This window comes from Liolophura sinensis, chromosome 8, assembly GCF_032854445.1.
Source record: "Liolophura sinensis isolate JHLJ2023 chromosome 8, CUHK_Ljap_v2, whole genome shotgun sequence".
NCBI classification, from domain to species: domain Eukaryota; kingdom Metazoa; phylum Mollusca; class Polyplacophora; order Chitonida; family Chitonidae; genus Liolophura; species Liolophura sinensis.
In genome coordinates, this window is record NC_088302.1 from 32,307,103 (window position 1) to 32,322,289 (window position 15,187).

At 37.5% G+C, this 15,187-nt stretch overlaps 1 protein-coding gene across 1 annotated transcript; it reads left to right on the plus strand.

The window, feature by feature from the left end:
- Positions 1-12,218: 12,218 nt before the first annotated feature.
- Positions 12,219-13,460, plus strand: LOC135473421 (ankyrin repeat domain-containing protein 61-like). The gene has a single exon (XM_064753271.1). It carries the CDS (start codon positions 12,219-12,221, stop codon positions 13,458-13,460), a length of 1,242 nt encoding a protein of 413 aa, XP_064609341.1.
- Positions 13,461-15,187: the final 1,727 nt, after the last annotated feature.

Consider the following 15,187-nt stretch of genomic DNA (forward strand, 5'->3'; position numbering starts at 1 on the left):
CTACATGCACTCTACAGCCATACCAGCAGTTCTAAGAGGAAGTAGATTAAATTTTCAAAATGATATAAACGGAAAGGAACAGTACTAACACCATGCTTGAAACCATCGAATGTCCTCTAAAACCAAAAAATTTGGTCCTTCCATGAAATTTGCTAGGAGATTTTGCTAGAATGACATAATAAAATTCCACTGTGTCCACCTTGAAGACAGCAATGTGGTCAATTCTCTTGGGCACTATTTTGTTTCCCCTATTTTAATTTCAGTGGAAATCCTGATGTTCTTGCAGAGAATTGTATCATCTTAACATCAAAATGAGACATTCACGTGCCAAATTACTATCATTTGAGAGTACGATATCATTTGTGGCTGTACTCAGTGATGGGTGATGACTGATGATATACATGCGTTTTTGCCTCATATGATGTCACGCAAAAGTGGAAGTGACAGAAACGTAATGTTTCACTGAAATTATACCATGCTCCAAAACTTGCAAAAAGAGGCACTGAGACAATGCAAATTTGTTATAAACTAGGGAAGTAGTGCAGAGTAACTCAATTCTTGCTCATCCCTAAACATTTCTAAGGATTTTTAAAACGCACAGCATCTGACATCATAAACTTAACAGTCTCAAAACACCTTCACCTCAATTCCGTATGTTGCATGTTTCTGTTTTTCTAAAACCAACTGGGTTGTACCAGATTCTTTTCACCCATGATATTTACTTCTTCTAATAATGATCTAATTTCTTTTTTTAAATGTTTTTGCTATATATAGCAGTATTTAACTAACAATAAAGTAACAGTCAAGTTAACAGGAAAAGAAAACTGAATATACTTTAATAGGATACACCAGCCCAGGGGGTCAGTGGCAAGTAATTGTGACCACACTACTATACATTCAGTGTATGTCTTGACTGTGTGCCAGCCCAGCACGACGACCAAAAAGCCTCTTTTTTCTCTCAAAAAAGCCATAATGCTGGCTGACGTTAAACACCAATATTAAATATTAAACACCAATCAAATAAATAAATCTTATGTGTGAGATCTCACTTATTATTATTGCAATAATTTCTGAACAAAGCAACTACTAAATCATAAAATTTCCAATAGATGACAAGATATAATCATACATTCATGCTGGGTTTAGGCTTGATTTCTATCCAAGATCAGACCACTACAATAATTGCACAAACTCTAAAAGACCTAAAATTTCGTCCTAAAAGTTCCTTTTTAAAGGCACATAAATGTCACAAAATACTATTTCTGGAGCTAAATCTAACAATTTTTCAGCAGAATATCATCCTATTTTCTAAGAAAACCTGAAAAAATCTTTTTAAACTAAACAGACCACTCAGAATCAGGAAATGGTCAAGTTAGTCATGGAGGAAACCTATGGTCAAAATATATGGTATACACCTACAATGCACTAGACCAGCATATATACTGTATACCAAATAGGCATGCATATATATACATATATTAATACTACAGTACAGGTATTTACCTGATTTTATAAAATCAGAAACTGTTATTCTTGAATGTATAGATATGCCTCAAATAACAGCCACTCAGTGGGAGTAAACAATCATATTCATGTCTGATGTCATGTACATAATCAATAACACATGTAGCCCTCATGTAATATTTCTGTCTATATTGTCATGCTTAGGAGGGTGCACAATAATACTACTGGGTAATCTTACCACTACATGTAGGTATATATATATATATATCTAATTAGCCCTAGGATACATTCTGTATGACAGATATTTTTCAATAAAATAAATTACACGTACAATGTACTAGCCCAAATATGTATGCATACAATCATAATTACCTCATACTGCCACCGGGCACAGTTTCTTTAGAGTAAACTCTGATGTGAAAACATCAGGATCTGAGGCCAACAGTCAATATGATCACAGTCTCAGCATGTAGCCTCTGTTCCTGACGCAATAAGAGGTCTGCCACTAGTGGCCTGACAGTCCCAGAAAGCGATTCCGATTAATACAATTCCTTGACATCAATACATGTCAGCGTGCAATTCATCATAGGCTAAATATAATAATTTTTGATGTCTTCTATTCTCCACAAATTCTGATTTTGAAGTACGAGTTGGACGTTTTTTCTCTATTTCACTCAAATGTATAAGGTTGACATATTGTAAGCGCTCCTGGACAGCCTGAGAAAATTGTCTGGATTATTCCATACAAGTGCAATATAAATGTCTGCAGATGTAGCAGAGCAGTTTCCTGTTGTGTACAGTCTGACAGCTTGCCATTCACTTGTACATGCTCATCTGTAAACTGGCATCAATCAAACTTGAATCCCCAAGAAGAGCTTGTACAGTGAGTACAATGTACACTTTCTAATGCCTTATTCTGTTAAGTAACAAGATCCAACAAAACAACTCACACTCAAGTTATGACTTGTAAGTGTATACAGTAGGCACATATCAGCTTAGCTTTCTAAACACAACAATGTATTTTAATACTAGATATATAATATACATGTAATAAAGCCACATTTCACATTCCATTCATGTACTTTATATTTAAATTCCTCACAATCAAAAGATATGAAGTAATCCTACAGCTTCCAGGCATTTGTAGGCATAAACATTTGTACAGTACACCATACTCACCCTATTGCATGTACAGATACACGCAACAGCAGTTAATACCAAGCCTGTGGCTCACACTGTACAAAAGCCAAGGGCAGCTTGTATGCCTGAGCGCTGAACAGGTATAATCCTTACAGGAGGAGACAGCTCCAAATATGGCCTGGCTTGTGGTGTTGCCAGCACAGGGCAGGTGAACAGCTTCTGATCATTTGTAACACTCTACAGGGTCAACACCAGGGAAGTCTGGCAGAACACCCTAGAGGATATCATGTTAATCAATCAAAATCTGTACCTGGCCGTGGTTCATTAGGCTTCTTGCACAGATACCTTGTGATGTGCTGGCCAGCTGACAGAACACCACCTGCCAAGCATGTGTTACACAAGCTACTGGGTATTCTAATTAATGAGCAGTCTTCAGGTCAGTGCTGTCCACTGCCTGTTAATTTAAGCGGTCAGTGAATGAGCACATAGGTGTGTCTGCATAGGCTGACAAGCTTGGGGCTGTTAAATAATGGACAGCATATTATGCAACAATTAACTAGCTAAATGCGAGAAATTTCTGAAAATCTAAAAAAAGAAAAGGTTTACTTTCTTCAGTTTTTATGCATCATCTTCTGGTCATTCTCAAGTGAATACAACTATGCTCATTTATTTATTTACTTATTTATTCCATTTTCATTTAGAATGCCACACATAAAAATGTTTCACTTATATGATAATGATTAGTTTTATGAACGAAGAAAACTTGGGGTAAACCAGTGCCCTTGGGCAAGTTATTAGCAAACTGTGGACATACAAATATGCTCACTTTCGAAGACAATTAGTCTTCAATAAATAATAAGTTCACACGGGCAAACTCTTTAAATACCCTCTGCAACTGTTCAACAAACAGGCAAGACAGGGTAGTGGGAGGTGGCCCATTACCACCCCTTCCTTACCCGCCTACTGGCTGAAACCCCCTACCAAGGTGCACAAAGCAGAAACCATGTGGGTGAAACAATTAACAGCTTGTCTATGTTTCTAGATCTTTTAGAAAATGTAAATGTACCTGATCAGATTATGTGATAAGTAATATAGTACATGTAATTACTTTGGCTTTCACAAATTTATCCAACATGAGAAATTAAGATAATCTTTGTCATATAAGCAGCAAAAGTTAAACCATTAAACTACCCAAAGTATAGTTGAATGTTTTTAATATTAAAGGATTCATGAAAAAATATTGGTTTTATTTCTTAATATGCAGTTCAGGAAGTGAACTAACACATATAGAAGTAAACAAAGTTTCTTTATCTTGTTCTTTGAGGGTAACCATGGCTTTAAACTACATGTAGTCTTCCTAAGGCCTCAGTACTCAGTCCAAAAATTAAGTATCCTGCAGTCAAGTATGTTGAAACACCAATGGTGATAGCTGATATCTCAAAATTTTGTGGGTGAAGAGACTAAACAAGTGGATGCTAAGTTGTTCCTGAGTGAATTCACAGTTAATAACATTTCTGACAAGGAAATATGCAGAAAAAATAGGAGTAATTAAAAGATATACAAAATATCCCCCCCCTCTAAAAAGGCAATTTTTCCCCTGTAATTTTCTTTATTTCTCCCATAACCATAATGATTATTTACATGTTATAGTTACTTTTCATGAAACCTTTCATTACCCACTGTTTGAAATATCCGCCTACAAGTATAGGACCTATAATAATACTCAAAAACATTCCTCAAAACTCCTTCTTGGCATCTTCTTAGATTCTCTTTCTTTTTCCAAAATTTCTGAACTTAACTGCTCATTGACTGTAGCACATACAGGAGTACAGTGTGCATTCATACCAAACCTAGAGCAATAAATAATGCACACAGTTAGCTTGACTACGCACAGTACAGGAGACTTTTTCAAACATTCACATAACTGTTTGTATGAGCTAGTCAATTATCAGAGTCAATTGTCATCAATCATTAAGAAGAAGTGCTACAAAGAATGATATCTTTCATAATTACCATGACAGCTTAGCTTTATGGCATTACCTGAAAGATTTAGCTGTCATCTGTGTGAGTCGAGCTTAAGTGACAGCTGGCAGGCGTCCCCAAATATGACTGTGAGCAATGTAAGCTGGATACAGCCCTGATCTAGTCCACTGTGGCATCAACTCTGTGTTTTCTCTACCAGTGTTACATGTAAGCAGAGGTTTAACACAGCTGTAAACCAATGAGCACAAACCACATCAAATGCCAACAGGAGCCTACCTCTTTAGCTGCTGTTTTTCTGCCACAGTTTCCATGGAAACCAAACGCTAAACATAATCTAAAGCCAGACATGAATCTGATCTTGTGTCATGCACAAAGCCAGACTCAAAAGCTTTTCACATCTTCACTGTCAGTCGTGTTGACGTCAGACCACCTGTTGATATTGATGATGGTCAAGCACCTAAACATCTTGTGTAAGAGATAAGTCTGAAAGCACATACACTCATCATGTGCACATTAAAAATCATGCAGATACTTAAATGGAGGAAAACAGTAAAATAGTATATTAAATTTTAAAGCAAAGGTTTGTCAAATGTGTGTTTAAACTTACATACATGTAGCTTATGTTGGCTTTCTCAACAGTGGTATTTGGGAATGTCTGGCAGCAAAATGCGTATGGCTGTGGGTTTCTCCCAAGCTCTGCCTGGTTTCCTCCCATGGGAACAATAATAATTATAAGTGAAATAAGTGAGTAAGGTGTGTCATAAAGCACCAACCAAATAAATAAGTGAAAGTTTTCTTGAATTGTGGTCAACACTTCATGTATCTGTATTTGTTAAATATTCCATATTACATTAGGTCATTAAAAGAAACCTCTCAGAGTTATTCTGGAAATGAAATCCCATGGCTTACATGTATTGTCCTGTATACAAGTTTTCATCCTATCTGGTGATTCTTTGTTAAGCTACAAAATTCTTAGCATAATGCAAAAGCATATATACCCCCAAAAAAATAAAATAATATTTGACATTTCAATATTTCAACACAATTTTATTTGTCATCTTCAGGATACATGAAGATGACAATTAAAATTTTGTGAAATACATAGTTTTTTTCGCAGTATCTATGCTTTTACATTATGCTAAGAATTATTGGTGGATTAACATGGTTTCTATGACAAGCCAAAGCTGTACTTCTCTTGATGTATCCATATTCTGAAGTTACAATTAGCTCTGTGGTCTGTAAGCCAATGAGACAACAGAATTCTGGGAATCCCCTTTTGTCTCCAACACAACGTTACATATTACACAAGCCCTTTTGTAGTTCCAGACATGTAACACAGTGGCCCAACTATAAGAATTACAATGCGAAAACAAGATCAAAAGTGCTGCAGGATATTTTGAACCTCCAGCTCCTTGTGCAGTAGTTTTATTTTTATAGTATGGATAGTATGGTACCTTGCATCCTGATAACTGCATATTGTGCCTCATATAAAGCATGGTGCCAGATTGAGACAAACTCTTTTGAGTGAGTGAGTGAGTGCTTAGGGTTCAACGTAATACTTAACAATTTTTCAGTCATATGATGGGGAAGGATTTCTTAGAGTGTATGTATGCGTAATGTGCCTCCTTGTTGCAGGACGGATATACACCACTCTTTTATCTAGTGCTGCTTCACTGAGACGACTTACCGAAGGCAAGCAAGCCGCCCACTAAGCCATACTGATACGGGCCGGCCAGTCGCTGCACTAACCCCTTAAAGCTGAACGCCAAGCTTAGCGGAGATACATATGTGCGACAAAGAGAGCAATGTGAATACAGAATGCATTGAAGGCCATACATTATTACCTCCAGACAATAAAGATGTCCAAGTAGTCGAACATGGAGGCTCCCAAGTATTTGTATCTCTCTGTTTAGTGTACATGTGTACTATTAGTTGCTTGGAAAGAAGGCATTCAGAGAACACTGGTAGCTGGCCTGATTAAGAAGTTCATAAAACTGCATAATTTTTAAGCCAGGTGATATGTTCAAATACTGGGCCCACATTCACAAAGTGTTGTACAACATTTTTTTATCGTACATTTGTCATACAATATTTTGTACGTCAGTATTATTTTGCTGCTGTCCTGTATCTATGATTACCATACATGTACGACATCATTGTGAAACTTGGCCCTGACCTCTAAAGCAAAATGACGTAGAATGACACTCATACTGTCATACGCATATAGATATGGGTGCAAAATTGCTGCTGTGGCGTTAAGCCATAATCATTCATTCATTCATTCATTCATAAACATATATCACTGTCACAACTATGATTGTTTATCATATGCGTAAGGATTACAGAACAGTGACCTCATATGTTATGGAGTTGTAAATCATTGTGATGGTTAAAGACACTGTGGCCACTGCAACTCTATGATTGGCCAAAAACTTTAACAAAACTGGACACCATCAGCATCTGATCCTCCTCTCATAATACCACTCCTTACTTCGTACAGGCGAGCTCAAAAAAAGGACACAATTTCAATTACTCACTATAAACTTCTCTTAGACAGGCTCTGAAAATACAATTGTTTTCATGAAGAGATGTGATTGCCATGAGCTTTGGCAAGTCCATGCTTCAGCAAGTCTCAAAACAGGTTGGTTAAATAAACAGACCACACAGCTGATGTTGACTTATGCTAAGGAAGTTTTAATGCGAGTGTGAACAGCAGAAAATATTCCTTACAATCAATCCGACAAATCTGGGCTTTTTCCACACTACACGCTCCAACAAAGGAAAAAACAGTAAAAATAAGGTACCAATCATTTTCTCTCCCAACAAGTGATGGTGCAGTAAATATTATATGAACTTCCAAGTCATAAGTTTTTTGTTGCGCCCCCTCAAACATGTTGGGTCATCCAATTTCATTTACGATGTACACAGTCTTCTCCCTATCACATCATGTTTTCACTGCAGTAGAATATTTAGCATCACTAAAATAAGACAATGTATCCAACTTCAGGCAACTGCTATCCCATTAAATTTAGGCAGCAACAGAGAGATTTTAATATTTTTGCTGTAATGCCTAATGTCTACATACATGTACATGGCTTGTGCAGGCCACTGCATACTGAGGGATACTATTGAGGGAGATTACAGTCAATGTAATTGATGTTAAGTCCCTTACTCCAACACCACCACTGCACTAAACTTAGTATCGTCTGTGAATCCCATTTAAATTAAAGGGTCTTCTGATATCTGCAAATTTGTTTTCAACCATATCTTGATTTATACTAAACACAACCCAACAATGAACACGGTGACGGGCACCGTGCATACTGTACGTATTCACAGGATTATTTTAATAGGCTGGTTGTTGTGTTGTGTAAAATAGGGACAAAGATACAGCCAAATACAGATATGCACATTTTCTGACAAATGCGACATCAGGATACCCTTAACTCAGGAGACCGTGCTCCAAACGGGTTCATTGGATGACCAGTTTTCGAGAGGCATAACGAACAAAGAAAGGGACAATGCAGTGCACCAGAGCCCTTTAAACGCATTTCATGAACCGCACTATCAAGGGAATACAGCGCCATTCATTTCACCAAGATAGATAAATATAAGTGTAAGCACTATTGAAAGTACAGAAAAATAAATACAAACCTGAGTAGTGATTGCGTCTGTCGTGTTGCAGAAGGCAGGGGCGAAGCACGCCTCAAATATCGATGCGTTTACGCGTATTCATATATTCCACTCAATCACAGGCTAAATCGCTGTACATGCACTCTAATATACTCAGAGTCACCAGTTAATACTGTATTACTGCATGCAACTTTAGAAATGAGAGCTAAATGAATCATTTGCTGTGTTAAATAACAGTTTGTCAATATTGGAGAACTATGTTCGCCCAATAATTTATCGTCTGCTTATTTTCTCTTGCGGTGACAAAAGGTAGGCCTATAGGGCCTACACCATCGAGTGTAGGCCTGCACCGAGGTCGATGAGGTTGTTATATAAATTAGACCGTTTGGGGCGAATGTAGGGCCGTAAGACTTACCTTTTACCAGACGAAAGTTAAATCAGCATATTGGAATGCTTTTCTCTGACATTCAGTGAAATAGATAGAATATAATTAAAGACGTGCAGCATAGAGAGTCAAACCAGAGCAGCGACGACTGTGATAGCTATCAAATGGCTACACGTAACCGGTGAAATACGGCCTCTGGTCAATTTACCTCAGTCTGAGTTTTATTCTAACTGTTGATATAAATGCATAAATAGTAGCAAATTTACACAACCCCGAGCACCATGGCTTAAGCAGAAATAGGTGAAAGAAAAAAAATATGCAGTGATGTTGATGTTGACTCAAAATGCTGTGTTGTCATCATATTTAACATACAAACATTTTTTTCACAAGAGATTCTTGGATGACTATATACATGTGTACGTGTTGACCTACTTGCCAATACCAGTACAGTAGGCCTACCCGTAGTTATTGGTAGCAAAATCCGTGCATATGACCAGGTTACTTCTGGTATCGGGACTTAGTATTTAGCGGTCATTTCACCTTAACTTTGAAATCAGAATTGAACTGTTACCGGGCTAGGCGTACCATGTTCTTTAAAATATTTGGATACGCCAAAATGTACATGGGTAGCCATGAATACGGCGTATTCCAAATGTTCCACAACCAACGGTCGGTGCACTCGGACTAACGGACTAAGATTAATGACATTCCAAGACTTAGAACAATAGACCTACTATAGGAACGGAAAGTCTTTCTCGCCTAAAAAAAAATCGATATAATATAAGCAGAACGTAATTCAATTACTATGATATGTCGACATTAATTGTTAAGGAAGGGAGGAAGAAATCTTCAGTGCAATGCACGAAAGACTTCTTCACTATATGGGTATACTGCCACAGGCAACTGAAGTAAATTGAAGATAGTGAATGCGTGTTTTTCTTAAAATCGACACACATTAGCTCCATTTCAGTGTCGACTGTTAAATACGTTTATATATTTATTTATTTGATTGGATTTTACGCCGTTCTCCAAAATATTTCACATATATGCGACGACGGTCACTGGAGAGGGACTGGTAAAATAAACACAGTGGTGGAGTATTTTCGATACTGTGAGTGGTATGGCTTACGAGTAGACCTATATCTCCCGAGAGTTTTTTTTACAAAGCTCTCGCGATACTATATGATAAGTTTGGATTGTTTATAAAGACCGTCTTTGTTCGTTGACAGTTCTTTGCAGCTCGATCAGTAATTTGTTGCAATACACTATCATTTCCCGTGCATTTTGTTTAATATATGTGACAACTGTAAGTTACAGTCATGCAATCATACTAAGAATAAATATTCGGGTAAAATTTGACGGCACATCCAAATTTCAGTTTGGATAAGATAACCAGTCGTGATGAAAATGTGGAGAGATTTTATATTTCTGACAAAATTTTCAAACAGAACAGAAATTCACCTTTTCCTCTTCCGTCATTAAAACATACATCGCAGGAATAGGAATTACTCGTTCATCTCTGTTAATACTCGATACTTTGCAAACAACCAAGCTTCCTTGAATGTGAGACGCGTGGTATACAAGAGACTGATTGTACCAGACAAACCTTCTGTTCATCCCACGACACTTTGCCAGGGGCCTATACGCAGATCGTTTATCCAAACATGGAAAGGAAAATTTCCATCTTGGTGAAGGTGCCCTTCTGGCTGTGGAGTGATGGTGTCGTGCATGGGAAGCAGAACATGTTATTCCCCAGGAATCCGGAGGTTTCAGCCTGTGGGAGTTCAGTCCGCACGTCACAGATATATACGCCCGCATTCCGGAAATGTTTACGTCCAACTGATTGGAGCATCCTCTGGAAATTCACTGTGTGATTCGTCCTTTTTCGCTCTGGCCAGGTAAATTGGTGTAGGAATAGAAATGATTACTGATTAACTTCAGTTGGGCTGGAAGCCTTGATTGTTATCGCAGGGCCTCATTTAAATTGTAAGGGATTAAAGACAATAAAGAATCCATTTTTCTTTCTTCATTGGGCGTTGATATGAAGTCCTTTTTTTATCGTCCCTCATCTTAATCAACTGCTCAAGGTCTACGAGAAACAAATAACTTCATGAAATCCTATATTCATTCAAGACTCTTTGAAGCCTGCTGAAAAGATGTAAAGACAAACATTGCCAATAAAATGTACATAGAAAGACTGCTGCAATGCGACAAAGACTTAATAAATTACAATGCTAAGCAGGTATTTTGTGATCATCATTATAGTCTGGAACAACATGTAATGTGTACACTGATGTTTACAACAGGTAATTGATTTCGTCGATATGTGAACATATTATGGTGTTTATACCTTGATTTATGTAATTTTATTTGTATCACTTGTGGTTGAATACGTAAAAACCTAATATTCTCACATACCGAACTTGTTCAGTATTACCACAAGGTGTTGACCAATCAAATGTTTACATGTTGCTGTGAGCGTGTGCAGTCCCGAGACATTGGCTCTACAGCAAGTACCGTTAAGTTGAGCGTGTAATTGTCAGAAAAAAATATTACACGGCCGAGTGGATTTTTCTTACCGATAAGAACGAGAACAAAATATACAACTATCATTTGTGAATGAAAAGGTCACTTTCATTCAAAGAAATCCCGGGAAAAACATCTTCTGGATTACGACAAGTTGCATCTGGCTTCGTATTGTACAAAAAACTCATGTGGCTGAGCTACTCCAATCAGAATTATGGGTCTACATGTTTGCAAATATTTCTTTGACTTTCTCCTTATCCGCGTCATTATATACTTTTACTATTTATAAATCCGAAGATTTAACGTGGAAATTTCCCTCACCTCGGAACACTTGATCTTTCTGATGGGTGATAAACGGTTAATGTTTCCCATTCGTTGGATGCAAGTCACTTGTATTTAGTAAATACAAGTTGTGAGTTCAATGGACTCGGATTTGTTTGGGATTCCCCCACTCAATGGTGATTAAAAACAATCGATAACGCTAGTCTGCTCAGTAAATCTGCCCGTACCTTTAAAAAGTAGAAAAGTTTGTCAGTAACTTGTCAAAGTTATCAAAGCGACGGTATAGTTTATAAGAAAGAAGTATTGCCTTAAACAACCGACAATCAAACACACACACAAAATAAAGGAATAAAGAAACCTAATAAATAAATAAATTTATGGCTAATTTTATGAAATTTCATATCCAAAGTTCGAAATATTAAGTTCTCCAAACATGAATGCATCGATCAGTTATTTGCCATGCTGATAATCACTTTCAGCGACACTACTCTTGGACGTGAATACCATGCCGGTATGTATAGCTTTGAACTGCATTTGAACTCTTTGTACATGTTCTGAGCGTTCAGTTGCATAAGATGTAGTTCACTGGAAGACATAACGTTGTGTGAATCAACTTCATATCGTGACGTTATTACAAACGTCAGCAACCAAACGGTGACAAAACGATGCAGACATCACGGTACGTCACAAAAATAGGGTGACATCATGATGTTCTGTTGTTCAGTTGAAGAACTTTTCAAAAATGATGAACGGTTCAGGTATAGAGATCTGAACACGTTTCAAATTTTCAAGACATTAACAAGGAATGGGTGGATCTCTTTCAAAACAGAAGAAGGATGTCGAGGACATTGTTGTTCTAGAGAATCGTAACAGACCAAACTCTCTTTACGACGCTATTGTTCGCAATGATTTGGAACAATGTACCAAAGCCATCGAAGAAGGCGTGGATCTGAACGAAGAACTGAAGTTTTCATATGGAAAAGCAGATGGCAAACGATCTTTCTGTAAGTATATTCGCACGTTTGCATTGCACCTAGCTTGTATCCACCGAAGAGAAGTTATTGTTGAAGAGCTCTTGAATTCTGGTGCAAATCCATGCATGGAAGATTACATGGGGCGGCAACCAATATCCTTGGTTCTTTTATATTGGCCCAGAATACACTTCTTCGATAATACTTCTGGTCTCACAAAACAAGAAAGTGATTACCAGCTGTACATAAAACAACAACACAGGAAATCGGAGAGATGCTTGCGGGCTCTTTTGGCACACGGAATTAATCCAGACGACATTTGCACGAAACAAGAAAGCAGGTCGCCTTTGCATCTTTGTGCAAAATACAACTTGACTTTGGCGATATCTGTACTGGTAGAAAGAGGAGCGAACATTGACATCAGGGACGTGAACCTCCGAACTCCACTGATTCTTGCAGCTAAGCTCGGCAATTCGTCGACAGTAGAAGTCCTTTTGAGACTTGGAGCGGACGCAAACGCCCAAGACGAAAAAGGGTGTTCAGCCGCTCATTATGTCAGTGCAACGGACGAATCGCCATCCACAAATTTACTGAAGTGGCTCATCGCTTACGGAGCGAGGGTTAATTGTACCGACGAAGACGGAAACACACCATTACACTACGCTGCGCGGTCAGGACGGGAGAACTGTATAGACTTGTTGCTCAACAACATGGCGGATCCGGATGTTCGCAACAGAGAAGGAGAAACACCGCTTTTTGTTTTGCTTAACCAGGGCGGAAACGGAACGTGTGTTTATGCATTCCGTCGCCTCTTATCCGAGAGCAGGCAACCTAGCATTCTCAACAAGACCTATGCGTTCCCAACCAACGTGGATGCCCCTTTCTACGCTCCACTGGTGGAGGAATTGGTGAACGCATCTGTAAACCCATCCACCCTGCAGTGGCTGAGCAGACATGCCGTTAGGCGAACTCTGGGAAGACAACGACTCAATCCAACAGACGTTATGACTTTGCCATGTCCACAGTTTTACAAGAACTATGTCATGCTGAACAGTGATGTTTTTACTAGGAATTAAAGTTTAGGTAAATTTTAAAAGGTCAATGTTTAATATTTATTTTAAAAAATATTTATTAATATTTAACCGACACAGTGTTTATCGGCTGTTCTGACGTAAGTCTTCCATGTGTAAATAGTGTAAAATATTCAATTCTCTGCAAATATATTTGGATTGTAGATATAGCGTATTTGATTTGCAAAGTGTAAAGACGCAGTACAGATGTCTGCATTACATATTTACTTAGTAATATATCTATTATTTCATGACAATGATATTGTGACCGTCTGTAATTTATTCTCGCAAGTGTGGTTGTGATAATGTCGATTAAATATACACATTTAATATAGTGATTCATCGTGAAATAAAGATTCGTACTTTGAGCCCGATGTGTGCTATATTGTAGTTGCTGATCCTGATATTCATGCACTGGATTTTTACTTAAACCATACTTAAGAATGTTTCACTGTTAAAATGGCGGTCATATTTATGGTGAGAGAAAGCTTAGTGCACGGAGTAAACAAACAGCCTTTGTCAAATTACTGAATAACTTTCCCACTTGTGACGTCCAAACTTGTTCATCATTTTGTTAGAGTACAAGTGGTGTTCAACGAACGAAGGCAATGCAAACATGGCTGTTCAACCACTTATTCTCACCAATGTACCAGGACAATTAGAGCGAACAAATCTACAAAATTCTTCGATAGCACAAATAAACTTCTACATATAACGAATGAATTGTGACTGACAAGCCAGAACCTTGTATAGATATGCAGCGCTAATACTTCATCTCATTGAAGAGAAATCGTTTTATGCACAGGTCAAAAGGTCGACAAAAACTTAGCCTGGTTTTTTTTTTTTTTTGCTTTTGGTTGATGGGTTTAAGTCACTTTCAACATTGATAGGACATATCACGACCGATCGGACATGTATGAGTCATATATCTAGCTGCATTCGCTCTTGCATCTTCATAGTTCAAAGGCTTTTCGTGTTACGTGACAACCCAATGTATGGTTTCATCAGCGCAACAGAGTGTACGACACAAATACTAAAGATTCATGCTTTGAGCCCGATGTGTGCTATATAAATACTAAAGATTAGACATATCTAACAACGACACAGATACTAAAGATTAGACATATCTAACAACGCAGTGAGGCCGTTTTTCATATTTTGAAGACGTTTTAATAAATTTATGAGTAGGAAATTTACAAATGGCATTCCAATAAGGATACATATGTTCATTCATAAACGATGTAGTTCCAAAGAAGCTGTGTATGTTCATTTATAAACGATGTAATACAAACAAAACTCTGTATGTTCATTCATAAACGATCTTGTACCAAATAAGCTGTAAATGTTCATTAACAATCGACCTTGTACCAGAAAGACTCTATATGTTCATTCATAAACGATGTAGTGCTAAAGAAGTCCTGTATGTTTATTCATAAACATTCTAGTATCAAATAAGCTGTATGCGTTCATTAACAATCGATCTTGTACCAGAAAGGCTCTATATGTTCATTCATAAACGATGCAGTGCTAAAGAAGTCCTGTATGTTTATTCATAAAAATTCTAGTATCAAATAAGCTGTATGTGTTCATTAACAAACGATCTAGTACCAGAAAGACTCTATATGTTCATTCATATACGATGTAGTGCTAAAGAAGTCCTGTATGTTTATTCATAAACATTCTAGTATCAAATAAGCTGTATGTGTTCATTAACAAACGATCTAGTACCAGAA